The sequence below is a fragment of the Dioscorea cayenensis genome, chromosome 4, assembly GCF_009730915.1.
Source record: "Dioscorea cayenensis subsp. rotundata cultivar TDr96_F1 chromosome 4, TDr96_F1_v2_PseudoChromosome.rev07_lg8_w22 25.fasta, whole genome shotgun sequence".
NCBI classification, from domain to species: Eukaryota; Viridiplantae; Streptophyta; class Magnoliopsida; order Dioscoreales; family Dioscoreaceae; genus Dioscorea; species Dioscorea cayenensis.
In genome coordinates, this window is record NC_052474.1 from 898636 (window position 1) to 911019 (window position 12384).

The following is a 12384-nucleotide window of genomic DNA, read 5'->3' on the forward strand; positions in this document are numbered from 1 at the left end:
ATCCATTTACGTGCTTATAATTTATTAGAATATCAACAAAAAAGCTTAATTTTATTAAATGATCATGTTGCTTAACTTTAGAACATATGCATATATATATACCAATATAAAAGCAGATATTTCTATTATATACCCATGACCATAAAGTTTTTTCAAATACACACACACACACACACACACACACACACACACACATATATATATATATATTATATTCATAAAGTTCATATTGGTGTTTTGCAAATCAGTTTTTCTATTTAAGAAAGAATGACCCTGTATGTACTATAATCAACAACAGCAATATTTCAGATCATTGTGGAATTTTGGTTGACATAAAAAGCTCAAAGGAAAATGTAAATACCCCATGTAGATTCTTTAATATGTGGTGTGAGCATCCCAATTTCTTCAAGATTGTTGAGAGAATTTGGAATATGCAAATCAGAGGATGCCACATGTATAGAATCTATTACAGGTTGAAGCTATTGAGGGCTGAATTAAAATGCTTAAATAGAAGAGAGTTTGCAAATGTAGGCATGAAATGGAGGAACTGAGGAGCAAATTACTCATAGATCCTTTTAATGCGAGTTTGCAACAAGAAGAAAAGAGTGTGATATGTCGTTTGCAGAAGCTCCTATATTGGGAGGAGAGCCTATTAAAACAAAAATTTAGATGCCAATGGGTTCATGCAAGGGACCATAATACTAGATTTTTCTTTAGATTTTTGCAACAAAGGAAAGCCAGAAATCAGATTACTCAATTAACTTTATCAAATGGTGACATTTGCACTGACAAATTTGAAATCAGAGATGCCATATTGACATACTTCAAAAATTTCTTAGGTAAGGCAGAAGCCAGGAGGGCCATTTTTTATGGCAGTGGTTTTCTAGACAAAGTTATTAATGATGAGGCATGTGATCCTTTGTGTAAAATGCCTACAGAGAAAGAAATCAAGGGTGCTCTCTGGAATATCGAGGATGATAAAAGCCCAGGGCCAGATGGTTTCAACAGCTACTTCTTCAAAAAAACATGGAAAATTGTGGGGAAGGAGGTCTGTCTTGATGTACATGATTTCTTCTCAAATGGAGCTTTGCTGAAGCAAGCCAATTCAACTGTGATCACACTTATCCCAAAAATCCAAAGACCACAAAAAATTACTGATTACAGACCTATATCATGCTGCAATGTGATGTACAAGATCATATCAAATTAAGATCCTAGCAGGAAGACTGAGAGTTGTTTTAGGTGATATCATCCATATGAACCAATCTGCATTTATTCCAGGCAGGGCTATATCAGATAATATAATGCTTGCTCATGAGCTTCTAAGAGGGTACCATAAGGAGAAATTAAGATGTTGTGCAATGAAGATTGATCTACAAAAAGTATATGATTCGGTGTCATGGGATTTTCTAGAAGAAGTGTTGATGGCCTTCAAATTTCCACATCAGTTTATCAAATTAATCATGAGTGATGTCGGATCCTCAGTATGTTCTCAATTCGATTAATGGGCGGATGGAGAGATACTTTCCCGGTAAAGTGGGCTTGCGGCAAGGTGATCCTATATCTCCACTCTTATTTGTATTATGCATGGATTACTTGACTAGATCTTTCAACAAAATGCCCTTGAATGGATTCAAATATCATAAAGGTTGTGAGGAAATCAAATTGAGCCATTTGTGTTTTGCTGATGACTTGTTTGTTTTTGCAAATGGAGATATACTTTCTACTGGAATGATCAACAATACTCTAAAACACTTTCAAGGTGTATCGGGACTAAAAGCCTAATTTACATAAAAGTGCAATTTATTTTTTCCGGTGTAGATCGGAATGAGAAGCAACAAATTATTAAGCAGCTAGGGATTTGTGGAAGGTACTATACACTGCTAAGTATCTAGGGTTACCCTTAATTTCCACTAAATTGAAGAGAGAACATTGCAATGATCCGATCTCAAAAATAATCGCTAGAATATCTTCATGGATCGTTAGAACACCGTCCCCTATGCATGCGACTTTCAATTAGTCAATTCAGTTCTATCGAGCATGCATATTTATCGGGTGTTCGGTGGTTTAGTCTACCAAAAGTAGTCATCTCCGAGGTGGAAAAAAACTATGTAGAAACTTTTTGTGGCATGGAACAGAGGAGTCCAAGAAGGGAGGCCTAGTTGCATGGGATATGGTCTCATCAATGTAAAAGAACAGGAGGGTTGGGCATAAAAATCAATAAAGATGTGGAATCAAATTGCACAAAATGAAAACACATCTGGGAAATTATTCAAGGAAAACAAACCTTATGGGCTACATGGGTAGCAAAAATCAAACCGAGAAGGTTGAGCTTTTTGGGGCATTACTAAAACACTTGGCAGTGCTTGGAATTGGAGGAATCTCATCGAAATTGCGAAAGTTAGCAAAACCTCCGGTTAATTACCAACTTGGGGATGGCAAGATGTTTTCTTTTTGGTTTGATCCATGGTGTAATGGTGAATTCATAGTAGATCTATTTCCTGAAGTGAACTTTAGAGAACCATATATGAACAAATACACTACTGTATCTAAATATTGGAATAATGGAAGATGGATTATACCAGCGAGATGGAATCCTGAGATGGTAAGAATCTCTGAATACCTCACTTCAAATGTTGCAATTGATGAAAACAAAATGGATTGCATTACATGGAAAGTGGAAAAACAAGGCATATATGATACTAAGAGTGTATACAAGTTACTGCTACAACCTCAAATACAAGTCTCATGGACAAAGTTGGTATGGTCGGCAGCAAATTTACCTAGACACTCTTTTATTTTTTGGTTGGCAATCCAGAAAAGGTTGCTCACAAAAGATAAATTGATGAAATGGGGTCTAACTGAATCAAATGCTTGTGTGTTTTGTTACTCTGTTGAGGAACAAATTGAGCATCTATTTTTCGGTTGTGTTTTCTCTAAAGGAATTTGGTGTAGAGTATTACATGCAATTAATGTGGGCAGAAGACCTCTTCCATGGGCTAGAGAAATAAGTTGGTTCTCTCATAAAGCTACGGGCAAGTCTCTATTAGCTAGAGTAAGAAGAACAGCATTGGTTGCAAGTGTTTACACTATTTGGAGAGCAAGGAATCAATTAATTTTTCAGAAGAAAGTGGCTAGTAGTGAAGAAGTATTCAGCCAAATCAGGGAAATCATGATACTGAAGTATGTCTATCAAGTTCCCACAAAGATACCTGGCCAAGAGAGAATTATGCAGAAATGGTTTACTGGATGTAAGACCTCTTTACTGGTTAGATAAACTTAATGTAGCAGCAGCAGAAATGACACCAGGTGCTTAATATCAAAAGAACTATTACTGCTAGAAGTTGTTGGCTCAAGAACAAGTTGGAAAGTACCTCTTCATACCTTTTTTGTTTGTGTGTGTTCACATTTTGGTTGTTATGAGTATTGGTGATTTGCTTAGGAGCATCCAAATTATCATTTGTATAAATGGTTGCCCCATGTTTTTGTAATGTTGAGCTTACTAAATATACTGGTTGATTTGAAAATAAAATAAAAATAAAAATAAAAATCTGTGAATATATATAGCTGTTAAAATTAATAGTGGATCATTTTTGCTTTTTTTAAAAAAAAATTGATAAATTATGAATGCATTATAAAACAGAAACACAGTACAAAAGTGGAAGCAAAGGTAAGATAACAGCAACGAGAGACACACAGACGCAGACAAACAAATTAGAATAAAATATAAATTTTATAATTGTTACAGCCCGGTAATTTTGTATGAACAAATTGGAATATTTCAGAATATAGACCTGGTTTTAAAAAACTATTTCCAAGGAAAGACCATGAAGGTGCTCCCATGTGCTTGCATCAATCTTACATCAAACTGACTTTCTATATATAGAAAATAAATTGAAGATTGAAGCTTTATTGAGTTCAGACTTTAATATCATCATGCTGTAAATAGACCTATCTCACTTTCCTACTTGCCAGACTTTAGATGAGGTTCCGGTCTGAAATAATCTTAGCAAACTATATTTGAACCAGTATTTTATTAGGCCGGCATGCTGATTTGCTGACCCAGAGAATGTGAATATGTGATTCACAAGTAATTAATAACTCCAAAGAAATGAGAACACTAAAAAGTACTACAGTTGATATGTTCCCGGATATATTAGTTATTTAATACATAAACAATGCAAAACCAAAACTAAGAGCTTTAAAAGGTGGTGATTTAAATTACTGAACATTTAAATTTTTTTTTAATTAAAATTGTATGTTTACATAGCTATCAAATTTAACAACAAATATTTTTTTTATAATTAAGAATAAATCAAACTTGTTTTTATATTCGTTTTTTCGATTTTTATTATAGTAAAGAGAGATTTTATAACTTTAATTAGGAAAAGAAAATAAAAAAAAAAAAAGGATTAAAGTTTGGAGGCGAATAAAGCCAAAAATGGCAATAAAGAGGTTGCGTGAAAGTGATGTCATTTAGCACGTGGTTGGTTTGATTAAGCCCAAGGAGTCTGATTTGAAGTTTGAAAGTCAAAGAGTTTCTCTGAAAATGCGAATACATGCAGGAGTTTCAAACTTTTTTTTTTATGCCGGTGTGATCTCTGCCTTGCTATTTTCCGATAGAATGCATCATTTAAATCCAAGTTCCGAAACACCCTTATCTATAACTTAATACACTTTCCCTACTAATGTATCCAATGCTTTGCCTCAATGACCAAGTTGGTCAAACCAATGTTGGCCGCAAATATAGGTCAAAGTCAAAGGAAAGATATAACAGTTGAATTTACAACTATAATAATAATAATAATAATAATGAATTTGAAAGGTATTACTATTCCAATTTGTACATGAGACCTTAATTGCATACGATTTAGTATATTATTGAACAGTTCGGAAGATGGTCAATGTAATTTGCTTTCAAGCCATTGCACGAAAATGCTCCTTCTTGTATAGTAATGCTGGAAGGGATAGTTTTTAATAAAAGAGACTAATGCTATCAAGAAAAATGAACAATAGCCTTTATATCTGAAGTATTGAGCTAAATAACTAAACGCCCTTTGCACCCACCCGCTTTGAGCCATTAACAAAACTAAAGGGATATCTAGTATTATTTACATGTTTTTTTTATCTAATTCACATCTATTAAAAATTCAATTAAATTTAATAAAAATGCTTATATATATATATATAATCAACTTTCAAAATAACCCTTATTTGAAACCCATTAAAATTCCATTAATTTATTTTTTTAATTTTAATTATATGTTTTATTCCCACTTTTAGAATAGTATTTTAGTTAAAAAAATAATAAATATAAGAGTATATTAAAATTAAACGACAGATGTGGTTCATTCACTTTTTTATTAAATGGCGAAAATTTTATTTAATGCTAGATAAGCTTTTTTTTAAATTTCTTAAAATAAATAAATAATACATATATAATCTAAAAGATGACATATAGTAAATAAGAGCAGGGAGGGTAAAATCTATCCATGCATTGATGTGATTAAGTTCATACACCGTCATACCAGCATACGCGTTTCTCTCTCATTGGAAGTGCAAGTTTGACATTATATTAATATGATACCCATGATCAAGGCCCGGGAATGGTTTCCATGTTTGACTTTTTAACATTACAAAAATCAACTACATTTCCATTATGAAAACTGTATATATTTAAATTTTAGATAAATGCTAAAAAAATATATATAGTTATTATTCATTACCATAAAATTTACATAACAGCTCAGCAAGGAAATATCCTTCAAACAAACTCAAACATCACCACTAAAACCTTTTTTTCTCTTTTAATTATAAAAAGGACATTCTAGAAGAAGCGCTTTCTTTCGTTCTCTTTCTCATTGTACCAAGAGTTGGGGGAAACCAAGCGAGGGGTGCGGAGAGAGCGGCGAGGGTGGCGGCAAGCTGAAGATCCCCTTCCCTTCCGACTCCTCCCAAACGCTCTTCCAGATCGATGGCGTCAGTTGCCCCGTCTCCTCCTCCGGTGAGCTCTCTCTCTTCACCGCCTTCATCCCCTTCTCTGTCTCCTCTGTTACCCTTCTTCTCTTTGTCCCGGTGACCACCGATGTCATTTGCATCGCCGCCCGATCGCCTGAGCTGGCAACCTCGTTTGGGAAATTAAGTATCGCCTTGCAACCGCGCATCTGAAAGGCGGCGCGATCGTATGCCTTCGCCGCCTCAACGGCGGTGTCAAAGGTACCAAGCCAGACACGAGATCCCTTCCGATTTGGATCTCTGATCTCCGCCGCATACTTCCCCCACGGCCGTTGCCTCACTCCACGGTACCTCCTCGTATCCCGCGCTGGCTCCGGCTCTGGCTCTGGCTCCGGTGCCGGTGCCGGTGAATCACGCCACTCAACCACAGGCGGTGGGGGGTGCGAGATGGATAGCGCGGCGGGTCGGCGTTCCGGGTCGGATCTGAAACTGATAACGGGCGCAACTAAGTTTGGGATCCGATAACAGTAAGGATCCGGTGTTGAGTCGGTGAGCAGGAAGTCTGGTACCGCGATGGAATCACCGAGAAGATGCTCGCGTATGAGGTCGAGCACGAAGAAATCCTCGCCCGTGCTCATGGCTACCCTGATTACTTAGCGCGTTTACCCGTAAAAATGGCAAGTTTTTTGCTCAGATGAGACGAAGATGGTGGGAATGAAGCGGATCGATAGGATTTTTTGGCCTTGTGGTCTATTTATAGATTTGAAAAATTTTTTTTTAAAAAAAAATGAAAGGATACTTCGCAGAAGCAAGGGACACACGATGGGATGGGTTTGGATTTATTTATTCCTTTATTTGATTTTATATTATTATTTTATTGTATTAGATAAGATTCTAATATTATTTTTATAAGCAGAAATGAAACGTCTATTTCAAAAGGTTGATGATCTTCCAGACTTGGATGATGCAGTAATTGTTCTCTCCGGGCCCACAAGTTGAAAACTTATGATATACATCTTTATTTACCAGGTAATTCTTTCATTTCTCTCTTTTATCAGGTTTAAAAAATTAAATAAAATGAGTTAATTTTTATTTATATTAATTGAAGTTTGAAGTGTGGTGAATTATTGAGGGAAATATTTGATGGTTAGACGGCGGCGCAGACGTGCTTTTGAAGAGTTCTTCAACGAGGCCAATAATTTAGTGTGTCTCTAGAACCGCAAATTTAATGCAAACCAAAATATATTGACAGGTGGTTGTGTGGCCAACTTGCTGGTCGACATGCCGTGATTTTCACAGTTGCATATCATTTAATGTGATTAGGAATTAGTATTAGTATTAGCCAAGAACACCAACTATGATTTCTTAAACCATATTTTATATCTAAACTCATATTTAGTATTTATTAATTAATATTACAAATGTATTTCTAAAAATGAATTAAGTATATCCTAATAAAGATTCTTTCTTGGTCTTTGAACATGTTGACCTTGGACAAGACTTTGGGACCCATCTGTCACTCTCCCCTGCGTTATCAATAGTGTTTGTGTACCCAAGGGATGATCCAGCCACCCAGGTTCCTCTCCACAAACATTACACTTATATATTCAAATTTGTTTATTTAAATCATTTAAATATGTTTATGTTTCAAATTCACCAGTTAGTAATAAACAGTATGATATAATTTTTTTTTTTAAAAAAAACTCAGGTATATAAAATTAATGCTTAGTTGAATGAATAATGTCGAATAATATGGATAAAATTAATGCTCATGAGTGATCGACGGTTGAAAATATAGTACCATATTGGTTATGTAATAAAAATGTAATGAGTTTATATATAGGTATAGAGGTTGAGGTACTAAGTCTTGAGATTTTTTTGTGGAAAATTCCTGAGCCCATATAGAGCCTACTAGTATCAAAAATATAAAATCTAACATGGTATCAGAGTAATATAGTGGAGCTACCGATATGGTACAAGTCCATTTGTGTATGACATCCATGTGTGTAGGACCTCTGAAACACAAATAGTGCACAATTCCATGTAAACAGACCTTTAGTATACAAGTCTGTGCAAGTTCGACCGAGTTGAACTTGAGGGAGGGTGTTGGAAATATAATACCACATCGGTTGTGTAATAGAAGTGTAATGAGTTTATATATAGGTATAGAAGTTGAGCTACTAAGACTCCTAAACCCATATAGAACCTTACCAAAAATATAAAATCTAACATCGATTCCTTTACTAGTTCGAGATAGCCTCAAATACTAGAAGATAGAATTCGTTTTCTTTATAGTTTTTTTTAAATTTGTCTTTATTATTATTATTATTATTTTTTTTTTAGTTGAGCCACGCTTTATCCTTTGTGACTATTTTTTATTTAATTTTTGTTTTATAAATTTAAATTTTGGATTACATCAAAATCTTCATTTAAGTTAACTGGGAGCTGGCAACCACTGACGTTGAAAAAGATGGACCAAGTTGCACAAGATGCAGCCCTTCCGATTAAGACCTTATTAACCAGTACATGCATCTGTCACCATGACGACTGTGACAACTCAAGCTAGCTATTCATACAAGATAGAGCAGTATTTTTATTTTTTAATCTATTTTGATAAAATTATGTTTTTTTAATTTTCTTTATCCATTTAGTTGCCTAATTTTTTATGGATTTTTATTTATTTTAATAGAATTTTAAATATATACTTTCAGATCGTTTTTCAAGAGTTAGGTCTTTTTATTAGAAAAAGGGATGTTTTGTTAGTTTGAGGAATTGAAACAATTTTTTGCAGAAATTATCTGCTTCAGACTTGAATATTAATTTATGTGCTAATAAAATATTAATTGAATTAATATTTAATATAATTTTTAAAATAAAAATTTAACTTACAATCCGAATTTGTTAATAATTTGTGCTTTTGTTCACTACTATAATATATATAAGATTGGCCGACATCTTTATTTTTTACAATAATTTTGGCAAATAATAATTTTTTTTTTCATTTTTTTCTTTCTAACTCTATCAAAGGATATCTCTATATTTATTCACATTTTTTTAGTATTTCTTTTTTTTCTTTACCAAACATTTCGTTTATAATTCTATAAATAATTTTTTTTCTTTTTCGTTTGTTTTTTTCCAATCTAAACGTGTGCACTATTGCTAGGAAATAAAAAAAATTAACAAAATAAAATCTACTTTTTTTCTATTGTTTTTTTTTCAATGAATAGACAACAAACACCTCTCATTTAGGTGTTGTTGTTTGGAAGGAGTGGAATTGGATTGGATTGGGAATCGGTTTAGTCCATTGTTTGGTTGTAAGGCATTGGAATGAGGGAGGAGTTTTTTAGGAATAAAATGAGGTAAAAACCCTTTATTGGGATTCTTTCAATTTTTTTCTAGGAATACCCAATCCGGATCTGAAAATGTCCATTTTACCCTTGACTTCAATTGTTTTTACATCATGTTTTGTCCTTTTCTTTGTATATATATATATATATATTATATTTAGAAAAATATTGAGGACATTGTAAAAAAATAATAATGATAACATATTACAAATAAAATATTACTATAAAAAAACAATAATAATAATAATAATAAAAATTAATAAATTAATTATAAAATAACAAAAATAAAATGATAAAGATTGTTAAAAAAAAACATCGATAATAATAATGAAGATTAGTTGTAAAAGTTAATTATAAAAAAAGAATAAAAAGATTTAAATTATAATAATAATGATAACATATTACAAATAAAATAATATTATAAGTAATATATATATTATACTTAATAAGGTCATAAGAGACATTTTTCACATTTTTTTTTTACTTTTTTCATTTTTAATAAATTACTCTTTTATACCATCAAGCCAAATACAGTTTTCTTTTCATTTCATAATCTATTCTCCCTTATTTTTATCCCTATTTCATTCCTAGTCAACTCCATTCTTTTACAAACAAATAGCACCTTAAGAGAGTGTCAATGGGACAGACAAATACATAGGCGTTTTTTTTTTCCATTGTTATATTGTCAATTGTTATTAAATTTGGCTAGAGTGTTAATTAATTATGTTTGAATATTATACTTAATTGTATTAGATTAAACTTAGAATGTATATAATATTTCTAGTTTGTATTAATATCAATTAAGAAAATATTATCCCCTCATTAATACTGCACTTGTTTTTGTATCTTATTCAATCTACCAAAGATAACATTCTTTGGTATATTGGGCTGTTCATGACCTATTAACCAGACACATGAAAGGCCTTTTGAAATCCAAGCCCAGATTCATCTAAAATTGAGATAATAAACCCAAATCACATTAAAAAAAGATCAAGAATAAAGTTTCAATCAGTCATTCGCCAGTGTCCTTTTCTTTTCCCTACCATGCATTGATTTATGATTTATCACTAGTCTTTTGTCACCTTTTCCACAAAGAGTTACCCAACAACACCACAGTACAGAACCCAGACCTTGAGCACTCACCATTTATAGAAAAAGTACATTAATAGTCATTAGTTAGACACATAGATATGATTTCATTTCTGTGCAACTTATGATTCAATGAATTTGAACTTTTATCTTTTTCTTTTTCTTTTTCTTTTTCTCACTTGAAAAGATGCAAGTGGATCAGTTGCTTTCAGCCTTGTTTCTATTGAGAGGGAAAGACAAATATTTGGATTTCTCTAACAAGTTACAATATTAGGCATTTAGAGAGTTTGGACAAGGAATTAGTTTGAGGGGTGGCCAAAAATTATTTAATGGTTTGAATCCAGAAGCATATTTATGGTTTGGATCTAGACAATTATCATTGTACTTTTGGAGGACACCAAAGATAATTACCATATATATTTGCTTCATTATTGATGCCCATTAAAAAAAAAGCATTAGTTTATATATATATATATATATATTTGGGAAAGTGGATAAGACACAGCAGACACGTGTATATTTGAGAAAGTGGATAAGCGGATAAGCTTTATTTTGTATGAATTGAGATTTAAATCAGTATTTTTCAAGAAAGACATGGACATCCTATGCAATGATCAGATGTTAATACACTAAAACAATCATTTGTTAATTTATGTGTTTTTTTTAAATAAATTAAAACAACGAGTCTTATATTAAATCATGAGAGAAAATAATATTGCATAACTAGCTGCCAAAATTTCAAAGGAATCAAAGTGATGGTGGTTGAGTCTTCATGTTAAATAGTTTGCTAGTCATTATGTTTAATATTAATCAATTCATTGCTTTGGAAATCAATTACGTGTTACTTCTTTCTACTACGGATAAAAGAAAAAAATACAAACTTACTTTGAATTTTTATCTCTAATTAAATATCAATTAGAAATAATTATTGGTATATTTTTATTTATATTTTTAGTTAATGCATGCACATGGCTTATCCAATTTCATAATAGAGAATGTTTACCTGAGTTAAATTTTTTATCCATTAATATATATATATATATATATAAACACCATCTTAGTCTTACAAGGTGACAATTACACATGAACCAAACAACATAGTAACAATAATAAGAAAAATTAAATAAAGCAATCCTTTTCTTTTAGTCAATATTCAAATTTGCAATTAATCGTCCAAGAGTCCGGAGCTCACAACAAACAAACGTTATCCCAGGTCACCCTAATAAATAATTTTTTTTAAAAAAAAATTGGTGCAAGTGGCCTAAAATGTAAGTAAGTGAACATGTCTCCTTTATGATATTCAAATAATGTTTTTAGCTCGTGATAAAAAGGGGAAATCCCCAGGAAGGAACATCCATGTTTTAATATTCCTTTTTAAATTTTTTTAATTAAAAAGGTTCAATTCCCAATCATCTTTTTTGCATGTGTGAATTTCTCTCTTTCTTTATTTTTTTTTCTACCTCTTGACTTTCAAACTTTGAAAGAAAAAATATACAAGTCTATCCAATCATCTTCAATTAGTTTTTTTATATATTTATTTTGTAATTAAAGGACAAGAACAGTAAGGTCCTTTGGTCAAATTCAAAGAAGACCAAAGTTGGTCAATTTTACTACTTGATTTTTTTTTTTGGTTAACTTTTGATTAATCTTTTGGTTTTTCACTGAGCTAGAATTACTGCATGAGATTAGGATTTTTTTTATTATTATTAAAAAAATGCAGTAAAGTGTGACCAAGAAAGTTAGTTTTGGTTTACTAGTGAAACTTGATTTGAACGTGGTTATTGAAAAGCATATGTGATGTAAGGGTGAGTTAATTATTTGTTTTTTACTAATTATAATTATTATATGTATTTTATTTATTTGTTTATTAAAATATAAAAAAACAACCAAAGAGTGACTTTGATTTTAATGTATTATTATTTTTATTTTATCTAAAAAAATTATAATCAAATTGAATGTGACAAAAGTAGTTGAGGACTTTTATAAGCACAGA

General features: G+C 31.8%; 1 protein-coding gene across 1 annotated transcript; it reads right to left on the reverse strand.

Annotated features, from left to right (window-relative positions):
• Positions 1-5805: 5805 nt before the first annotated feature.
• LOC120257857 (ethylene-responsive transcription factor ERF105-like) lies at positions 5806-6712 on the reverse strand. Its single transcript, XM_039265141.1, has one exon. It carries the CDS (start codon positions 6591-6593, stop codon positions 5859-5861), a length of 735 nt encoding a protein of 244 aa, XP_039121075.1. The 5' UTR covers positions 6594-6712; the 3' UTR covers positions 5806-5858.
• Between the last annotated feature and the right edge of the window lie 5672 nt (positions 6713-12384).

Excerpts from the sequence above, each read along its gene's own strand:
- LOC120257857 (XM_039265141.1), bottom strand. The coding sequence starts at position 6,593 with ATGAGCACGGGCGAGGATTTCTTCGTGCTCGACCTCATACGCGAGCAT.